This window comes from Cheilinus undulatus, linkage group 9 (genome assembly GCF_018320785.1).
Source record: "Cheilinus undulatus linkage group 9, ASM1832078v1, whole genome shotgun sequence".
In the NCBI taxonomy this organism is placed as follows: Eukaryota; Metazoa; Chordata; class Actinopteri; order Labriformes; family Labridae; genus Cheilinus; species Cheilinus undulatus.
This window is the reverse complement of record NC_054873.1, coordinates 7,913,252-7,935,209: the sequence shown is the minus strand read 5'-3', so window position 1 is coordinate 7,935,209 and position 21,958 is coordinate 7,913,252. Positions and strand designations below refer to the sequence as shown.

The 21,958-nt window shown below is 37.2% G+C and overlaps 1 protein-coding gene across 2 annotated transcripts in view; it reads right to left on the bottom strand.

Moving 5' to 3' along the window:
- Nucleotides 1–21,958, bottom strand: part of LOC121515220 (ethanolamine kinase 1-like) — a 90,295-nt gene that overhangs the window by 16,035 nt on the left and 52,302 nt on the right. For both annotated transcript variants that reach the window (XM_041795873.1, XM_041795872.1), the window contains exons 4-6: nucleotides 19,965–20,113; nucleotides 19,344–19,427; nucleotides 8,133–8,293 (exon numbers count right to left, since the gene is read on the bottom strand). In XM_041795873.1, the coding sequence (XP_041651807.1) occupies nucleotides 8,133–8,293; nucleotides 19,344–19,427; nucleotides 19,965–20,113 (394 nt within the window). The remainder of the gene's footprint in view (nucleotides 1–8,132; nucleotides 8,294–19,343; nucleotides 19,428–19,964; nucleotides 20,114–21,958) is intronic.

The following is a 21,958-nucleotide window of genomic DNA, read 5'->3' as shown; positions in this document are numbered from 1 at the left end:
TGAACTGAAACGGTGACAAAACTTTGGCCCCAAAACTGATACCTGTGAACCGTTACACCTGTATTAATAACTATAAACAGAACATAAAAATGACATTTTTGAAAGAATTTAATCATTTAGTCAGTTAGTTATGGTTATTTACTGGCCACTTATGAGGGGACCTGTTCTGTGGTCCAAGCTTTTAAAGAAAACATCAGACATCCCCATTAAAAATGAATCTGATGGTACAAAAAAGAGGCAAATAACCCTGAAACAATGATTTTAGCCTCTAGTAACAATATAAGGCCTACTCCATGCAACAGACTGTAAATCTAACACTAAAGTCCTTCTGATATAAATAGCATTGGATCGTCTGCATAGAGATCAACTCTAAATCTAACAGTGAGCAGTCCAATATTTCCATAAAGTATGTGGCTATGGGCTCTATGCACAAATCGCTCCCGTATTTGGCTTTAGGCGGCTCCCTGTGTTTAAATCTCCCAGTCGGGAGATTTAAACACAGAAGAGAATTGCATATGATGGCAGATTCATTGCGGTTTACTTGCGGTTAGCATGAGTTACCAAATCTGACTGTCAATGACGAATTAAATTTAGCTGAAGATGTACATTGTAGTGCACAGCAATGATATCCAGAAGTGGTATTAACCCGCTTTTGAAACTTTTTTTTTTTTTTAAGGTTTATTCTGGGCATTTTTGTGCCTTTATTTGATAGAGGAGGATAGTGGATAGAGTCGGAAACAGGGATGAGAGCGGGGGAGAGACATGTGATAAAGGGCCTCAGGCCGGATTCGAACCCAGGCCGTCTGCGTACATGGGGCGCGCCTTAACCACTCGGCCATCTGCGCCCCAAAACAAACATTTTTTAAAATGTTTCAACACCATTATGGTAAGGATTAAACACAAAAAACAGTCAAAAAAAACCAAAGAGATAAATAAACCCAGTATAGGATGGTTAAGATTCTGTTTTTACCTGGCACGTATCGTTGGGCGAAAGTTGTAAAACAGCCTAATACTCCACCGGAAATACGATACACCCTGCTGTGCACAGAGCCTTTTCAAAATTAAACAGGATAGGAATGGATAAATTCTGTTTTTATTAAACAGCAGTTTAGATGTTACCGGCTACAAAGGTAAATGAAGAAAAATTAGCACCAGTTATTGTGTAATAAAGTACTTCACAATGTACTGCAGGGCGCAGTGGCGGCTGGTGCATTTTTCTTCAGGCGGGGCTGCAACAAAATCCCAATTTGATATGTAATGTATGTAAGGTACATCAAAAGGCGTTACTACATCGAGAGTTAAGTTATATTAATATGCCTTTTTACATCTGCATTTGTTTAGTTGGTGAACAAATATTAAAATGGGGGGGGGGGGCAGTGCCCTGGTGCCCCCTACTGACCAGCCGCCACTGGCAGGGGGGCTGCCAGAGGACATTTACATGTCATCAGAGCTTACTGCCACTTCTAAATTTCAACCCTTGGTGTACGGGACTTTTCCAACATACCATTCTCAACAGCAACACCACAACATCATTTTTTTATATAGAAATACATGCATTTGATGATCTGATTACAGCTGAAGAAAAGCATTTCTTCCCTCCTCTTGTTAGTCTGAGGTCACGGTGGGGTCAGATGTTTTGCTCAGACACACTTGAGCCAAAGTGTAGTGTCAGAGCCTGAGCTGGAGCCCTCTGATTGAATAACAGACTCATAAATTACTACATTTATCTTGTCTGTGATACTCCTGTGGGGCTGGGTTGCAAAAGTGAATAAAGCAAAGTGCAAAGCCCGGGTTATTTTTGTTTGCACACTTAAAATAAATGCATAGAAGTGTTTATTCACTGGCTTGGTTTATCTTTGCTATTTTTTCCTGTGCCACTGAGCAGAACTGTAAAAACACTCGAGTGACCTCCGGCTGTTGTGTAAAACCGCTTCTATAACTGCTGCCTGCCAGTTGCACGCTGCTCAGTCAGAATGACAAACCTCCGTATTGAATGGTTCCCTCCTTAATGGCTTTGCTCACTTAGGCTTGCGGACTTCCATGCCTCCATAAATTTCTGTTGTTCTCCACCCTTATTGTAAATCTTCATGGTAGGACCACTAATAGCGAGTCCTAATAAGATCCAGACAGGCCTCTGTTCTGCGGCCCAGTGATATAATCACATTTTTATTTGATAATCAAATAAAGGGTGGAATGAAATACTTGAAGAGCGATGTGCGGTTTTCCCTTGGCTTTCTCCCCTCCCTGGCAGATTTTCATCTCTAATCTCTGTCTTTAGTTGGAGGGAGAGATGGAGCGTGTTTCCATTATGATTAATAACTGCTCTCCATTAAGAGAGCATTAGTCTAACACTAAGCAGAGACCCACGGTGACAGGGAGCCATTGAGAAAAACGGCGATGAGAGACGTGCGGGGGGTGACATCACTGAGCTGCGGGCTTCAGCCTCGACATGACGGGAGATCCCTGCCGAGGAGAGAACGAGTGGTAAAGACCCCACTGCGACTTGGCACAGTCTTCCAGAGATTACGATGTGAAGGAGGCAGCTTCACGCCGCACAGCGCTGGCATCCGGCCAGACTTTGTGGATGGCACACGACGCAGATGTATAAACACAGCTTCCCTCTGAGCAGACTGGTTTCCTCTGGTCCTGTTTTTTTTTTTTTTTACCATGCATCTGTTATTATCTATGGAGTGATTTCAATGTAGTTTGATTATTGCAGGCAATTACAGAGATATGACAGCGATACACAAGATGAAATGACATTTAATCCTAAAGAGGAAATACAAAAAAACATCCACAACAATTTAAAATGTCATCGGACTGAACTGTTAATTATTAGAGTTTAGGACACGTTCCAGTGCCAATTACACATAAACAGATATGGGAGCTTATAGCATAGTTTTTGCCAGATGTGCTATGAAACAGAGCAGTTGGGGTCCCGGCACCCCTAGGGGGGACGCAAAAGACCTCAGGGGGAGCGAGGGCCCATGTCTGCTCTGATGTTGTCAAAATTAGTTATACAAATGTATATATTTTTAAAACCATGATTTAAAAATTATGTATTAAGGCAACGCTCAAAGATTAAAGAGTCTTTAAAAAGTAAAAAACAAATGAAAAAAGAAATGATTATAGAGTCTTAGACATTTATAAGGAATAAACTCTGATTTTCAGTTTAAAAAGTCTTACAAATACAAGAAAAAGCTAAAAATATCAGGTTTAAAAAGTCTAAAGTTTTGACTATAGAAACTCAAAAATGTCAAGTATTTAAATTCGTACATTTTCAACAGTGTTAGGTGAAACAGGACTAGGTTAAAAGCTATTACATGGCCGACCGCAACTGTCTGGGATGCCTGTTGAAATGCCTGACTTAATTGTGAACCCTTAAAGTGTGAAAAATAAAATCCTGTCGACTAAATAAATTTCATCTGGGAATGCTCCCATAGAAAGCGTTTGGGAAGGGCAGGACTTTTTCAGAAAATCTTCAGAAGGTGATTTGAGGAAGGCTCTGTCTGTCCCATTCATGACAGGCTATCAGAGCAACAAATTACATAGTGCACATGCGCTACGTGGATGGTGCTTTTTGGCCTTTTTGGCAGACACCAAACTTTACAGATCACCACAAACACACCATCCATTCCCACTGTGGAGCATGGTGGCGGCAGCATCATGCTGTGGGGATGCTTCCTGGCCCTGGAAGCCTTGCAAAAGTAGACTAGTAGCCCTCAATGAAATGTGCAATAGTGGGCGGTGACCAACAAGCGTCTGACATCGCCCACTATCGAGCGTTGGGCCCCACCCACTTCAAGCTGTCATCCAATCAGACGTTTGGTCTACGTCATCATCACATTAATCAACATCATATCGTTCCACTTATATTGTTGTTAAGCCTTCAATTATCATGATTTTTGTCAGATACTTATTGTTCCATTTAGCTCTTCTAAGTATTGTTTTATTGGTGGGTTGCAAACTCTCTTTTTCACTGCTGTTTTCCTCGTACCCCACAGGTTTCATAGGAAGGCTAAGGCAGCGCTGAGTAGGCGATGCCCAACGTTGAGCATCGCCCACATTGGGCTCCGCCCCCTATTGCACACTGCATTAAGAGGCCTCTCAAAGTAGAGGGTAAAATTAATGCTGCAAAGTATAGGAAAATCCTCACTTGATAAGTAAATCCATTTACATTACACATTTTTTTATTTAAAAATACTTTTAAAAAGTGATAAAACAAAATTTAATGAATTGACAACCACTGAGTTATAAAATCAAGAAAAGGTTCAAACTTCCAAGGGGGTGAATATTTTTTTATATAATAGATGGTTTAAGTACAAGTGATAGTAAAATCGATGTTCACCTTTTCTGTGTGGGACTTCGCTTTTCTTCATTTTCTTTTAATGAAAATTAACGTTAAATGCTACCATCTGCTGACACCAATAATACCCTGACTGTACTGTACATCACTTATTATTAGCCACATTCTTTTGTTATTATTTCTTTTGTTTAAGTTTAGAAAATCTTTTTGGTTCACCTTATTTACAATGATGGCAAAATACAAAAATAAACAATTAGAACAAAGAAAGTTTGATACTCAGTAGAAACAATAACACACTAAAGTAAAGTAATAATTTGAGATCCTAATCTTGAACTGACCAAGGGAAATGAGTGTATCAATCTTGAGACTTTGTAGTAAATTGTTCCACATTATTGAAGTATAAAAACCAAAAGCAGACTTTCCAAATTAAGAGGAAACCCTTTGGACTTGATGATGTCCAGTGGTCCAGTTCAGCATAGATGTTATGTAAAATGGTGCATGTCCAATCAGAGATTTCCAGATTAAACGATACCGGTGTTTATCACGCCTACATGCCAGAGAGGTCCAACCAGCTTTGTCATGAAGAACAAAGTTATGAGTGTTATAAGGATCCCCATTCATGAATCTAACAGCAGAGAGACAGAGTCTAGAGATTTGAGAGCAGAAGCAGCAGCGTCTCTGTAGATGATATCACCATAATCCAGCACAGATTGAAAAATAGGACAATTAGATTTATTTCTGGTGAAGTAAACCAGTAAGATATTCAATATCTGTAATCTATCAGTTACAATCTACATCTTTATTGATGTAGATTGTAATTGAAATAGGGACCAGAACTGATCCTTTTGTAAAAGATAACAACTCAGATTGAATTTTCCCAGACTTTACACACTTTAGTCTGTTAAAAAGGTTAGTAAAGTTATGAAACAAACAAATGAAACAAATTGTGTGAGTTTGAATCATAGCCAGTATTATGTAAGTGACAACAGCAGCACTGTGTGTCTTTTTTAACAACACAAGTTGCAGCATTGATGGTCCCGTTCATGGCACTGAAACCTGACTGATGAGCGGCAAGGACAGAAATGATTAGACAGAAATGTTTTGAGTTGTTTATCAATGATTCCAGGATTCTGACAGACAGGGTTATTTGGAAAGTGGCTGGTTATTTACCTTGTCAAAAAGATATTGAAAAAAAATATATCATTTTAAAATATGTGAAGGTAAAAATCAGGGCTTTGATTGCTTGATAGAAACTAAGTCTTTATGATATATAATGTCAATAACAAGTATTCAGCCCTTTGATTGAAAAATTACAAAAAAAACTCTTTAATATCAAAGTGAAAACAGATTTCTACAAAGTCATGTAAATTAAATATATAAAGATAAGAGATATATAAAGTACAATAATTCAACCCGTTATTTAGTAGAGTCCCCTTTGGCTGCAATCACAGCACTGAGTCTGTGTGGATAGGTCTCAATCAGGCTTGCACATCTGGACACTGAGATTTTACTCCATTCTTCTTTGCCAAACTGCTCAAGCTCTGTCAGGTATCAGGGACCAGACATGAACAGCCCTTTTCAAATCCAGCCTCAAATTCTCTATTGGATTGAGGTCTGGGCCTCGTCTTCTCCCAAGCCATATTTCTCTTGCAGACTCAATAAGATTGTCAACCAGGATTTTCATATAGTTTGCTGCATTCATTTTACCCTCTACCTTTGCAAGCCTTCCAGAGCTGGCTGCCTAGAAGCATCCCCACAGCATGATGCTGCCACCATCGTGCCTCACAGTTGGAATGGTGTGTTTGTGGTGATGTGGAGTGTCTGGCATCTTGTCTGATGGCTAAAAAGCTCCATGTTGGTCTCATCAGACCAAACAACTTTCTTCCGTATGCCTTCTGGTGAACTCTAGTCCAGATTTAATCTGAGTTTTCTTCAACAGTGTCTTTCTCTTTGCCACTCTCCCATAAAGCTTTGACTGGTGAAGAACCCGGCCAAAAGCTGTTGTCTGCAGAGTCTTTCTCATCTCTGCTGAAGCTTGTAGCTCCTTCAGAGTAGTCACAGGTGTCTTGGTGGCCTCTCTCACTAGTCTCATTCTTGCACGCCCCCTCAGTTTGTGAGGACGGCCTGATCTAGGCAGATTTACACATGTGCCATATTCCTTCCATTTCTTGATGATGGATTTAACAGAACTCTGGGGGATGTTCAGCACCTTGGAAGTTTTTTTTGTGTGTGTCCATCCCCTGACTTTCAATTTTCAATAACCTTTTCTCTGAGCTGCTTAGGGTGTTCTCTTGTCTTCATGGTGTAATGGTAGCCAGGAATACTGATTAACCAGTGACTGGACCTTTCAGACACGGGGGTAAAAATGTACACAGTCACTCATTTTACTTACACATTTTTGTTTAATTGACATTACTTTACTGAGTTCTGTTTTCACTTTGACATTAAAGAGGGTTTATTTTTTGTCAAAAAAATTATATTGACCATGATTGATTTGTAAGATCAACAGATGATAACAAAAAAGTCAAGCTGTATCTTTTTATTTCTTAAAATAAGATGTTTATCAGGAGTGTGATTCAAGTGAACTGAGCTTGAATTGTGTTAATTAAGAAATTAAAAAAATAATCTCGCTTGCATTTTAATTTTTGCTGTGGTTACTAATTTTCTGCACAAACAAATTCATTCATTGCAGTAACCCAGATACTGAGATAATTCCTTTTTTTCAGACGTACACTCCAAAAAAGAAATTATTCAAAAAGAAAAAACAGCACCTCTCAGAGAGTCTTTTCTTATTTAATGTGTAATTATCATTTGATAAGAGGAAATATGCTGTTGGTCGGGCATTTTGTCTCTTTTACTGTAAGGCCTTTTATAAAAGCTTTGAGGGCAAAATGTAATTAAACAAAATGCTGTCATAAATATCACATATAAGAGGGAAAACAGGGATATTTGTGAGGGTTTTTAAACACAGACATCCTCACTATTCCTCTGAAATGGTGAGAAATAGACCCTGTTATTTTCTCAATTAACAGCCTCAGTCTCCTCCATTCTGACACGGCGCTCGTCAAACCGAGCCGAGCTGGAAACTTGGCTCATCAGTGATCAATTTCTCTGTCTCCCCTCGAGTGGAGAGTCGTCCTCGGTTTTGTCGTAGGAAATCTGATTTCAATCAACATGATGTTATCGCCTCTCTGCCTCCATTCCAGGCTTTATTTCTTTTCCCTCCTCTCACTTCTCCCTGTCTGTTTTTTGGCCGAGGAGCGAGTTATTTTAAAAAGTAATATGCTTCCTCATCATTTCTGGGCTATTTCAAGAGACATTCACACCGGCCCAAAATTGGTGGGACAATTCTGTGTATTGTGTCGAGCTATGAAAGCACTTTGAGAGTGATAGCTCGGCACCACTTGAGCCACCAAAGAATGAAAATTGTGGTCATAAGAAAAATAATTTTGGCTGCTGTCTTTCATTTTTTCCCTGCGGCAGCTTCTAATCAGCTCAGATGGAGTCCATCAAAGTTTGGTGGGTCAGCCGCGTTGGTTTTCTTTGGGGAGCGTTTTTTTTTTTCACAGTGCTGGAAAAAGTAAATTGTTAAAATGTGATGGTGGGGTGTAGCCGCCCTGTCATTTCAGGGATCTGCACACATATGGATATTGTTGAAATGCACACACTAATCTTATAATATTGAGATATTTGAATCCCTCCAAGAGCAGAACTTTAAAAACGGAAATAACCGTTGAGAGATTTGTCACTTTTTAAAAGTCTTTCCAAAGCGCTGAGGCCCCTCATAATGACAGATTTCAACTTTTCAGCAGCAGCACACACTCACCAGTGAGAATTTACAGACTTGAATGTAGAGCTGTGTAACTTCTGCCTCTGTAACAGTGACCTCACGTCCTGAGCTGTGCTTGTAGCTCTCCAGATACGCCGCCAGCCACTCTCTCTGCAGCTCCCGGCTCGGGTACAGGCTGTAGTTCACATCGTTCACACCTCCAACATGAAAAACACACACATGCACGTGTTAGCAGATCTACTGTCAGTGTTTGAGTCTGTTTAATGCACAGGGAGAGCTTTGAAGATCTGCTGCAGCGCTGCTTTACATCAGCTCATTTCTGCTGTCAACACTTGTCAATTTCACTTCAGCTGTTCAAATTATATAAGCTCAACACAAGCTTACTAAGTCGTGTATTTTCCTCCATGGAAACTCCTGTGCACTGTCTAACAAGCAAACACGTCAACAGGCAAAAATTCAGAACTGAAAGCACTGTTAACAAATGTTTGTTTGCACAATCCTGTGCAGGAGTTTACCTGAAAGTTTTGATGGACACAGTAAACCTCATTGGCCAATATCTTCTTAAAACGTCATCAGATTCATGGCTTGTTTTTAAACTGCTACATTTTTCTCTTCTGTGCTTCTATATTGCTTCTATACTGATGAGTGCTGTTGGATTGTCAGCTGAAAGCTTGTGCACATTTTTCCTTATTAGAATAGAACATTTCCTCTTATGCCCATATAAGGGCATGGGACTGCAGGGCTGTGTGCAAACACATAAGGCACACAGTAGTAAGAAGTAGCCTGATGTCAGAAATTTCAAAATTAAAATAAAACTTAAAAACAATCCCACACTTGACCTCAACAATGTGAAATACAAAAGCCTGGATCAGGGATGGACAACTTTAAAAGGGCCAAATCATTTTTTCCATAAGGAACAAATACAATCACTTTCATCAGAATTTATTAGACCAACATTCATATTTTCAAACTGAAATGCAAAAAGTTCTAATTAATCTAATCAACCATTCAATCTCTGTTTATATAGTGCAAATTCAGAGCCAAAGTTATCTCAAGATGCTCAACAAAGAAGGTAGGTCCAGAGCATAATAGTAATAATGATATTGATAATAACAATAACAATTCTAACACTACTACTAATAATAAAAACAATTATAATAATGATATTGATAATAACAATGACAATAATCATCGTATCAATAATAATAGCAATAATAACAACAATAATACCAACAACAACAACAACAACAATAATAATAATAATAATAATAATAATAATAATAATAATAATAATAATAATATCCCGTAAATGGACACAGATAGATCCTCTCATAACAGATAACCGTGTTGAAATTTTCAAAGAATCTCATGAATTAGAAAGACTGACTTTCTTATTGAGACTGAGAAATGGCTTATAGATTAAAAGATGGGCTAAATGGAAATTATATTTAAAAGAATAAATAACACCTCTGGTGATCTGCCTTAGTCATTTTCACATCTTCAGAATTTCATGTACCACTCCTTTACTCTAAGCTCTGATTATTTTGTAATTTCTGAACTAATGTGTTAAAAATCCTCATGTTACTCTGACGGTAACCAGAAATTTGAACTTTTTTGAATGTCTGGTAATGTCTTACTGTTTTGTTTTTATTGTTTCATTGTTGGTGTTATTTCTTGTCAAAAAATAATTTTAAAAAATTAAGCATCAATATTATTATTATTATTATTATTTAGTAATAATAATATTTTAATATAATAAAAACAATAATTATAATAATAATTTAATGAGCTAAATGAGGATCTTAAGTTATTTCAAGCTTCATTCTCAATGCAACAAAACATTTTTACACAGTTTTCAAGAAGATTCTGACATTCACCAAAGTCCTCTAATCTGTTTCTTTCTTTATTTATTTGTTTCTTGTTTTTCTTATGAACAAAATGTGAGAACACCAGAGAGCATTCTTATTCCCATTTAAGTGCAATTATCAGCACTTAAATAAAGTAAACTGATAAAGGCTTAATAATATTATTTTTAATATTAACTGGCTGCATTTTTTTTTAATGTAGCACTTTGATATGTTTAAGTCATATGCATAACTGCTTGATTTAAACAGGGTCAAATTTAATTTAACCATGCAATGTTTCATTGAAATTGTAAAATCTTAAAAGAATGTGAACAAACTTCACAGGTTAGTAGGATTGTTTTCATTGAACACTTTTTTATAACAGCATAAACCTTCCTTCATGGGTATCATGGTTGTAAATTGACTTTTATAAAATTGTAGCTTGTGGATTTAAAATAATCTATCAGTCTATCATGTTTTTAACTGGCAGGGTAATGTAATGATGTTTAACATTTTAATAAAGACTTAAAGAATTCAAATATTTAAAAAAAATTGTTAAAATAATAAAAACACTCACTCATAAATAGAAAAAAGGCATTATTTTTCCTGTTTTAGTTAGAAGGTTCGGCAGTTGAGAGCTTCAATTGGAGCTTTGTCTACAAAGTTTAGTTTGACTTTGACTAAACCTCAATAAGGACTAAAAATGATTTACTCATTTCAGAAATATATGAGCTTTTATGAGGAAGATTGTGTCTTTGCTCCTTAAATAAGACTGGAGTTCAAATACAGTGTTTTCTGTCACTCATCACTTTGGTTTATATACCTGCCACTGCACAAAAACACCAGCATATTGTTAGCCTCATAGCATAATAGTCATATTTTAAGGTTTTCAGAAAAAATAAAATACATATGATGGCAAACACGTGGGATTTTTTTATTTATACTGTAACAGTAAGTTCTACCAGTGAACAAGTTTCTTAAAAAAGAAAAGCAACAACAAGGACTGCAAAACAAATATAAGTGACTTGATAGATAAAATTAATAGATGACATAGGCATATAGTGATTGTGGATGTTAACGAGCATTCTGATTGGCTGAGGATGTCAGCAATAATGCAAAATGAATCTGCAGCATTAGGAGAGTAGAGATAGGCAGATATCACAATTTGGACAAAAAATAACTTATGCTATGAGGCTGATGAGGCTAACGAGGCTAATGAGTGGCAGACACTAATGTCCAACCCTGATGGATATATAAATGTTTGAATGATGCCAGCTTTTAATAGTTTCCATTGCTAGAATAAACATAAGCTTCCATTCATTTGGGAAAAAAAGGAATGCCTATCCTATAACAATAAGTTTTTAATGTGACACTGTAATTTTTCATATTGAGGGCATACTTTATTCTGATAGAAACATGCACAACAGCTTTATCTTAAAGAGTGATATCTAATTTTCCTGTTTGTAGTGCTTATATTATGCTATACACTACTGTCCCTGAATATATAGAAATAAATGGTCTTTTTCTGGTTTCATTTGGAAAAAAAAAAACACTCCATTAAGAACTACTTTAGATATATCTAAGTATATCAGGAGTCCAGTGTGTAATTGTTATTACTGTTTATTTGAATTTTGATATCACTGATGTCTCACTGCCTCCAGTCTCATGCCCTTATATGAGCATAAAGGTGTGTCTCTATGTTAATTAGAAATTAAATTAAATTAGAAAAAAAGATACAGGGGACTCCAGCTATAAGAGCACACAGCATTCATCTTTCAAAACAGAGGAGAGACTCAGCTGTATAACACCACGTAATAAATCTGAGGAAGGTTTCTCTCATAAAACTTTCTGAAGAACAAATTTCAGACAAAAATCCCTGGAAGAAATTGATGAATGAGGCCCAGTGTGACTAATTTATGTATTCTCTTTGAAATAACTCCCATACAGCAAACCAAACACATTAATATGAAACAGATATGAAAAGCATTTTTCTAATCCTAACATATTAAAATGCACATGCCTTGATTAAAATGAAATTTTAGAAATGAAAAACATCACATGCACTCATTTTTAAATTTCAGATAGATAAATGAGGTCTGAAAAAATGTAACCATTCTTGGACAAAAGTTTTATAATTGTCTTGTGTTTACTGAAGTTGATTAGAAAATTCCTGCTACTTCCTGCTAATTTTTAGGTGCTCTAAAATTCAATTTTCTCTGTTTAAAGTCTGGTTAAAAAATTCAGAAACTGTGAAAAGCTTTACTTTTATTTGGATGTAACAAAAACGTGATTTCAACACTCAAATTTAACTGAGTACATTGTTTTGTGCAAATTTGACAAGGATGTGTTTTACTCAAGTATTTTAATTTCTTTTCCCTAAGGTTCTATTTTTTAATTCTCATACTTGAGTTCAATTTAACAGATGACATTTTCATACTTTCACTGTTTACAATTATTCATGCAGGACTTGACCCTGAATACCTCTTCAGCCACGGCACACTGCATGAATTGGTTCATACATAATAAAAGAAACTAAGAGTCATTGACATTTTATGAAATCTGCAGCACGTCAGAGGAAAACTGAAAATCAGCGCATAAAAATGTGAGATCTGTGCTGCACGAACCATAAAAGACTGGATTTTACCTTTATTTATTTATTTAGACAAACACTAACACAGTGTGTTTGTGTATGAGGTTTGGTTCGGATGGTTTTTCATTATTGTAATTTTAGAGTTCAGTCCAGTTTATATTAAGTGGGACTGTCCCAGGTTTATTGTGATCACATTCAGTTGGATGTGTGTTCATGAGGAAGCTGCAGAGAAGACCTACTATGATATTTACAGGTTTTTAGCTGTTTGATTGCTTCGTTCGTAGGTAAATCCTCCTGGGATCTGAGCTTTTGTTTTCAGTTTCTCTCATTTAAATTTAAAAGCTCAGCCATGTCGTTGAACAGGAAGTCGTTTTTTTTTTTTTTTTTTTGTTTTTTTTTCTTTAACCAAAAATGATACCCAAAAATCTCCTGAGGGTCCTGATTCTGCAGACAATAAAATGCTGGGTTGGTTTAGTTTTGAGTCAGCTGGTTGTTGGGGGTCTTCGGTCAGTTGGAAATGGTGTCAGTCACTGAGAGAGGAATGCTGAAGTAATTTTTCCTCTTATTTTAATGATAAACCACAAGAACTTTTTAAGGCCAAGCAGGCATCAAAATTCCACTATGGGTTCGGAATTTCTTGGAAATTTTCTTTTCCAAAATCCTCACAAATTCCCTTGAATTTCAAATAATTTACTCATTATTTATTTTAATTAACTTATAGTTAAAGTTTCTCATAAAAGTACCACAAAATTTCTTCCCAAAATGTTTCAGTGAAGCTTTATCAAACAGCCTTTGAATTCCAAAAAAGTAAATTCCTGAAATGTTCAGGCAAACCCCAGTTAACAGTTTTATCAAATTCTCCCAAATTAATAAATACATTCCCTGAAAAATGGAGAAAATTCCCCAAACATCCAAATAAATAGATAATAGATATGATAGATAATGGATATCTCATTGAAGATTCCAAAAGGAGTCCCCTTCCCCAAAATTCCCAATCAAATTCCCCAAAATGTAAAAAAAAAAAATACATTTTTAAATAAATACCTACAAATTAAAAGCAACCCTCAACTAAAAAATGAATGTAATCCAATTTAATATATGTATATATGAATAGATTTTTTTTAATTTTCATAAAAATGCCAGAAAAATTTCACATTCCCTCCCAAATAGCCAAATTCCCAAATTACCATGAATATGACAAAAACATTCGAAGGAAATTCCCCCTAAACTTCCAATGAAACTCTGCAAAATATATTCCCAAAATGAAAGGAAATTCTCTCAAAAATCTAAATTCCTTGAATTTCCATAAATATTCTTGAAAATTTCAAAGAACACCCCTTCCCAAAAATCCCCAATCAAATTCCCAAAAATTTAAAAATAGATTTCTAAATCAATACCGAAAAATTAGGCCTGTTAATATAAACACATTACACTCTTGATTAATCTGGAAAGCTTAATGCGGTAAATAAATAATAACGCAATTTAATCATATGACTAACTTTGACCACAATTTTCTCCTGTAGTCCTCCTGCGCGGATGTTTACGTCCCTGGGGTGAAAAGGTTAAAGGCGGGTCAAACCCAGCCAGCAGTGGTGAGTGAGGAGACAGACCCAGGTCTGCTTCACTGCAAATCACAGTTTAAAAAGCTGCCCAGGGGAAGTCTGGATGAAACAAAAGTTGTGTGTACATACTGTGGTGATGAACTGTCTTTACACCAAAGCATGAGTGTGAAGTACCACCTCCAGCCAAAACGCATATTTGCTAATGTTAGCAAAGACGCTAACAACAACACGAGGTCAAGCCATGATAGCTAATGTTGCTAATGTTAGCAAAGACGCTAACAACAACACAGAATCAAGCCATGATAGCTAATGTTGCTAATGTTAGCAAAGACGCTAACAACAACACGAGATCACGCCATGATAGCTAATGTTGCTAATGTTAGCAAAGATGCTAACAACAACACAGAATCAAGCTATGATAGCTAATGTTGCTAATGTTAGCAAAGACGCTAACAACAACACAGAATCAAGCTATGATAGCTAATGTTGCTAATGTTAGCAAAGACGCTAACAACAACACAGAATCAAGCTATGATAGCTAATGTTGCTAATGTTAGCAAAGACGCTAACAACAACATGGGATCAAGCCATGATACCTAATGTTGCTAATGTTAGCAAAGTAGCTAACAACAACATGGGATCAAGCCATAACAGCAAGCTACACCGGCGCAGTCCTGCAGACATGGAGTTGTCCCCAAAAACATCTAAGCTGAGTAATGCGATTGCTAATGGGTCACCAGGGACTGCAGACCGTAGACATTGCTGACAACAAGGGGCCTCAAGACATCATCTGTGGCGCCTCTGATGACCCGCACCACAGAACACCTACGAGAACTACTGTCTCAAGAATCCATGAACTGTATGACAGCTAAAAAGGCAACTAAAATGGAGCAGCTGCCCCGAGCTACATTTATTACACTGATGAGAGACCACTGGACATCAGTCAGCAACTTCAGCTACCTCGAGGTAACAGCACACCCGATCATTCACTTTACAGCAAGTTATTTTGTACCTGATGTGTTTGTCTGCTGGGTTCCTTTGCAGTTTATAAATGTTATTGCTCAGTGATTTAAGACACTCTGATTTACAAACCACAAGTTTAAAAACTCTAGTTTGTTAAATATTTCTTCATTTAAACACTGTACTTGTACTAACTTATCTCAAACAACAATGCAAATAATAGTAGTATTTCAAATGTTAATTTATAATGATGATAATAATACTAATAAATTTGTTTAGTAAAAAGCACTTTCAAAGTGCTATACATAAAGTTAAAATAATAAAAATAAACACTTGATAATACAAATGTTTAAAAATCTAAAAATTACCACAACAAACTTGATTAATTTTCTTAATCAATTCACAGCACTACAAAAAATACAAAGCAAATCCCCCACAGGCACGCTAAAAAAAATCCATTAAGATTCCCAAAAATTAACAATACATTTCCCAAATTCTCATGCAAATATAAGTGAAATTTCAAAGCAAACATAAAAATATATCCCTAAAATTTTCATGAGAATACATTAAAATGCCTAAGTCAAAATCTCAAATTTCCTATAAATTCCCCCAAACTTTCATTGAAATTACTGAAAAATTCAAAGGACTTTAATATCCCTAAATTCACAAAAATGTACAAACGCATTTCTTAATCAATACCTACAAGTTTAATTCATACCCCCCCCCAAAAAAAAAAAAAAAAAAAAAGAAATTCAGGTAAAAAAATTACCAATACATTTTCAGAATTTCCATGAGAATCCCTGATCATTTTCAAATTCTCCCCAAAATCCCAACAAATTTACCAAATTCACAAAGAAATACAAAAAATCTAAGCAAATACAAAAATACATCCCCCAACTTTTCATGAGATTATTTGTAAATTTTCAGCCAATTCCCCCAAAAAAATCCAAACAAAAAAAACCCATCAAAACTCCTGAAAATTTCATTGCAGATTTTCCCAATATGTCAGACAAATAACTTCAATTTTTAAAAGAAAAATTCTTAAAGAAATAATTGTTACAATGTTACAATGTTACAATGTCATTTAGCAGACGCTTTTCTCCAAAGCGACGTACATTTGAGAGCAAGAACAACACAAGCAATGATCTAGACAAGAAGAAACAACATCAGTAAGTGCCATCAAGTGCTTCAGGTTCAATTGGACGCAAGTGCTGCCGTGTAGAGTTTAAGGCAGAGTACCAAAATATACGTTGTTTATGTAGTTTTTTTTTTTGTTTTGTTTTGTTTTTTGTTTTTTTTGGTTTTTTTGGGGGGTTTTTTTTGTTTTTTTGTTTTGGTTTTTTTTTTTTTTTTGTTTGTTGTTTTTTTTTTGTTTGTTTGTTTTTAGACAGCAACAATGAATCAAGGAAAATGTGGGATCACTAATTGCCATTCATTAGGCTTCACAACAACTATTTACCAAGTACCAAGTGCTGGATCATTCCCAAAGAGCTGGGCAAAGAAATCCCAGAAGTAGAGCAGGACAGTGCGAGCTAACTATAGTTGGGAATTGTCATGTTTATGTCTTTGTGTGCACTTCCAGAGTCTCAGGAACAATTGTGACAAGTGTGTGTTTGTGCATAAGCCCCCGTCCGTTTTTGATTTGTAGAAGTGATTGAGGTTTCAGGATCAGAAAAGCTTGTTATGAAGAAATAACTTCACCATTCCTGCTGTTACAATCACTCTGTGTTGGTTCACACTAAAGCTGCACCCTCTGTTGTGCCAGGGATCCTACCTTGGGGCTATTTTGGATAATTCAAGTCTATATTAATGCATTTTTAACTGTGCTAAGTCCCTTATTAGTAATTTTTTTAGACATATACCTCATTATTTAACGCACATGTACACATTTAGACTATAATATGAGGTCTGTTGGAGCATGAGGCCCCAGGCAGTTGCCTACCTTTGCCTAAAGGTAAGACTACCTCTGGCTATTTTGCACCATTGCAATTTCAGGATAAGGAAAGTTTGTATTACACAGAGAAACTTTTAAATCAATGCCATTTCAACCAGCTTGATTAGTCTTGACATAAAGCTGCCAAAGTACAGTGCCTACAAAAAGTGTTCACTCCCTTGGATGTTTTATACTTAAGTTGATTCTATAAATCAATCATGTTAAATATCATTTAGCTCTTTTGACAACAAATTTTTACAAAAGAAATCTTTAATGTCAAAGTGAAAACAGATTTCTACAAAGTAAAAGCAATTAAATAAAAATATTCATGGGCTGCACGTTGGCACAGGGCTTAGCGCTGTTGCCTCACAGCAAGAAAGGTCCTGGTTTGCCTCCTGGTCATTGCCTTTCCATGCGGAGTTTACTTTCTGTGCAAAGACATGCTCGTTAGGTTACCTGATCACTCTTAATTGGCCGTAGGTGTGAGCGTGCCTGGTTGTGTCTCTCTTCATGTCAGCCCTGTGAGTGACTGGTGACCAGTCCAGGGTGTACCCAGCCTCTCGCCCAATGACAGCTGGGCTCCTGTCACCTGTGACCCCAAATGGGATGAGCGGATAAGAAAATAATGGATGGACATATATTTACCCCCTTCCGGTCAGTATTCAGTCGATGAACCTTTGGCTGCAATCACAGCACTGAGTCTGTGTGGATAGGTCTCAATCAGGCTTGCACATCTGGACAGTGCAACTTTACTCCATTGTTCTTTACAAAACACTCAAGCTTGCATACAAATCAGGTGTGGACAGCCCTTTTCAAGTCTAGCCACAAATTCTCTATTGGATTGAGGTCTGGGCTTTAACTCGGCCTCTCCAGAACATTCTCCTTGTTGTCTATAAAACATTTCTGTGCAGCTTTGCTGTATGCTTCAGGTCATTGTCTCACCGACACATAAATCTTCTCCCCAATCTTCTTGCAGACTGAAGAAGATTGTCCTCCGGGATTATCCTGTAGTGTTCCCATTTATTTTACCCTCTACCTTTACAAGGACCGGCTGCTGAGAAGCATCCCCACAGCATGATGCTGCCACCACCATGCTTCACAGTGGGGATGGTGTGTTTGTGGTGATGTGCAGTGTTTGGCGTCCTGTCTGATGTCCAAAAAGCACCATTTTAGTCTCATCAGAACAAAGAACTTTCTCCAACTTGACCATGGAGTCTCCTACATGCTTTCTGGTTAACTCTCATTGAGATTTAATGAGTTTCTTCAACAGTGTCTTTCTCTTTGCCACTCTCCCATAAAGATTTGACTGGTGAAGAACCCAGGCAACAGTTCTTGTCTGCAGAGTCTCTCCATCTCAGCTGCTGATGCTTGAAACTCTTACAGAGTATTCATAGGTGTTTTGGTGGTCTCTCTCATTAGTCTCCTTCTTGCACGGTCACTCAGTGTGTGAGGATGGCCCGATCTGGGCAGATTTAAAAATCTGACTTCTACTCTGAGCTGCTTGGAGTGTTCTTTTATCTTCATAGTGTAATGGTAGCCAGGAATACTGATTAACCAGTGACTGGACCTTCCAGACACAGGTGTGTCTGCACTCAGGTGATCCCCACTTCTATAATTGTGAGACTACTAGCACCACTTAGCTGGACTTCTGTTTAATAAGGTCAGTCACTTTAAAGGGGGTGAATATTTATGCAGTAATTTATTCTTAAATTGGCATTAATTTGTAGAATCGGTTTCCACTTTGACATTTAAGAGGGTTTTTGTAATGTTTTTGTCATAAAAACATATTTATATTGACCATGATTGATTTATAAAACTAATAAAAGGGATGAATACTTTTAACAGCATTGATAATTTCTGTTTTTTTCTTGTTATATAGCAGCCTCATTGATAGACATAAGTAAAAACTGTGAAATCATGCCCATTCCAGCCTCTTATTTCCATCAGTCTCATGGTTAAGCAGTCTGAATTACACAGAGATATTTCTGTTATTATTGCAGATACAATCATTTGGAGTTGTGTAGATGTGAAAGCTGCAACTATACGCTTAAATTGCTGATTAGTCCACAAATGTTCACATGAACCCTGACAGGCATTGCTGGGACACAGCTGGTACATCAAAGAGACATTTATCAGCGAGCAGAAAACACTCTGAATGCAGCAATTTGTCCTGGCTGCATCAGAAAGAGGACATCGTTTTATTATGGCAGAAAGATAAACGATATCATAGTTGAACATGCGTCACAAAGTGGACAATGATTCTGCACATCACATCCTGAATACAACACGTGCTTCTCTCAATATTCCACGTTAGGCCTTCATGAAGAAAAGATTATTTTCATCACAACACATACCTACCTGCAAATTCATTGAAGTGATTGCCAATATCGAAGGCCTGGTAGTTGTAATCGGCGTACTCGTAGTCAATGAATTTCACCATTCCTAATGGAGGAAGAGAGGGGAAAAGAAGCAGCGGTTACCAAGACAACATGGCGAACTCTTCTTTACCCGGGCACACGTCTGAAAACTCAAAACTCTCCCTGGTTTTTATTGAAAAGTGCTGAACCTTGTGGGAGTCAAAGGAACAAGGAGTCCCTTTTTAGTGAGAGTCACCCTGAGCATCCTTGTAAAATATGTGAGAGAAAAGAAAACATAATAAAAGATCCTGCAAATGAGGTAAGACTTATAATAAAGGAGCAAGTTTTCAGCAGAGCAAAGGTTGCCTTGCGTATGTAAAATAAAGGAAAGAGGTATAAAGACTATGATTGGCATTATTTCAATCTGATGTAAAAAATTTATTTTAATTTGAAAAGGCTCCCCTATCACCGAGCAGCAGCTAAAACTGTCTGTTTGTGGTATTTGGCTGGTTTTAAAACCTCCAAATGATGAAAATCTACAATAATGGCTGAGAAAGCAGCTTTAGAGCTTCTTCATGCAGCTCTTCTTGCAGAGTTAGTGGCTTGCGCAGCTGTTCCTCACCCTCTTTGTGGTTATAGATGATGTTTTTGGTCAGAAGGTCGTTGTGACAGAGGACGGTCGGCGAGTCGATCTGGGAGAGGTGCCTCTTCAATGATTCCATTTCCTCCGACAGCGTCTCAAAGCTGGGGACCTCTCGCACAGCTGCAGCGCTGTAACACAGACAACCAATAAAATTATACATTTTATTTGCAACACAGGAGCCAACACTGACTTACACTGACTTTTCCAAGAAAGTGGGTGTCTTTAATTCAAAGCTGTCCAAAATTTACAAAAACACTCCAGAGTCATTTAAGGCAAAGCAAATAAACAGCAAACATCACATCATCTTTGGAAATTGAAGGCTGGTATACTCTTACTTTTTCCGAACAGTTTTTAAGCAGCAAAATCAGCAATGGATAACCACCCTGTGCTTTAAATAAAGACATTTAGACCCTTATGCATATTTAGCATGTCTAACAATGGATGTTTCATATTCTCACATTGCCACTTATCTCCTCTGCTTCAGGGTGTGAGGATCATTATGAAATTAACAGCCAAAGATGAGTTACCAAAAATGGCTTTTTTATAATCTGCTCCATGGCAAAGATTCTTACAGCTGATTAAACTGACTGGGAAAAGGAAGCATGACTCGTCTTTTGTAGGGCTGTCAGCATTCCAAATTGTTATGCAATTTGGATTTTAGTCTCATAAACATTAAGTTTTTTGTTTTTTCAATGACACTCATGGATGGTATTGTGTCTCAGGGCTCTCTGGATCACTGAAATCAATCTCAGACACATGTGATCATTAGTTTGCCAGGTGAGCCCACTTAAAGGAAAACTACTTAAGAAGGACGTTCCACATTATTAAGCAGGCCACAGGTTTCAGCAATACGGGAAAGAAAAAGGATCTCTCTGCTGCTGAAAAGCCTCAAATAGTGCAATGCCCTGGACAAGGTATGAAAATACTAGACACTCCAGGAAAACTTAAAGACCCTGTAAAGTGAAAATGATTTTGTATTTAGACTTGTTGTATGACAGGTCACTGTGTTATGAACCCCCAGGTCAAACTGCAGTCAGATGAAACATCTCTAAGTTCATAAAATTAAGCTTCAAAATCATGAAAAATGAGGCAGTAAAATCTGCTCCAGGATGGTGTGGGCGTGTCTGTTGAATGAGCTGAAGCCACACCCACTCAGGAGAAATACAAGATTCTCAAATTAAAGAAAAAATGCTGCAATCTGAATGGAGAGAAGCTCTCATGTCATTAGCCTGCTTCTTGACCTTTTTGACCTTGGAAGAAGAGGAAAAAGTCATTTTTTCTGGCTCAAATCTCTGTTATGGCTGATAGCTTTGGCAAATTTACCTCACAATGAGCAAAAGAACAGCATTTAACTGACTGTTAACTTTCAAAAAAGGCAGTGACATCAGCTAACAATAGACTGTACTGAGATGAACTGCTCTAGGATTTTATACTGTAGTGCTAGGGGGGCGGGGTCATTCCCCACTGTGGGCTCGTGACATCATGAGACCACATATTGTCCCCGCCCAAATTAAACCAAGCCAGAGAAGAGGTGAAAAATGTTCTAATGGTCTAAATCCAAAATTCAGTCACATGTAGAGCTCAGTGTTTTCACATGTTTACAGCAACCATATTCCAACATATCTAGTGTGTTACAACAAAAAGTTAGGATTTCACTTTACAGGGTCTTTAAGCATGATCATCGTATTGTGAAGAAATTTGTGGCTGATTCAGAGCACAGACAGGTTTGTGCAGATGAAGGCATAATGAGGAAGGTTTCTGCCAGAAAAATTTATCAGATTAAGAGAGCAGCGGCTAAAATGCCATTACAAAGCAGCAAACAGGTATTTGAAGCTGCTGGTGCCTCTGGAGTCCCACCAACCTCAAGGTGTAGGATCCTCCAGAGGCTTGCAGTCATGTATAAACCTACTATTCAGCCCCCCCAACCAATGCTCACAAGCAGAAACAGTTGCAGTGGGTCCAAAAATACATGG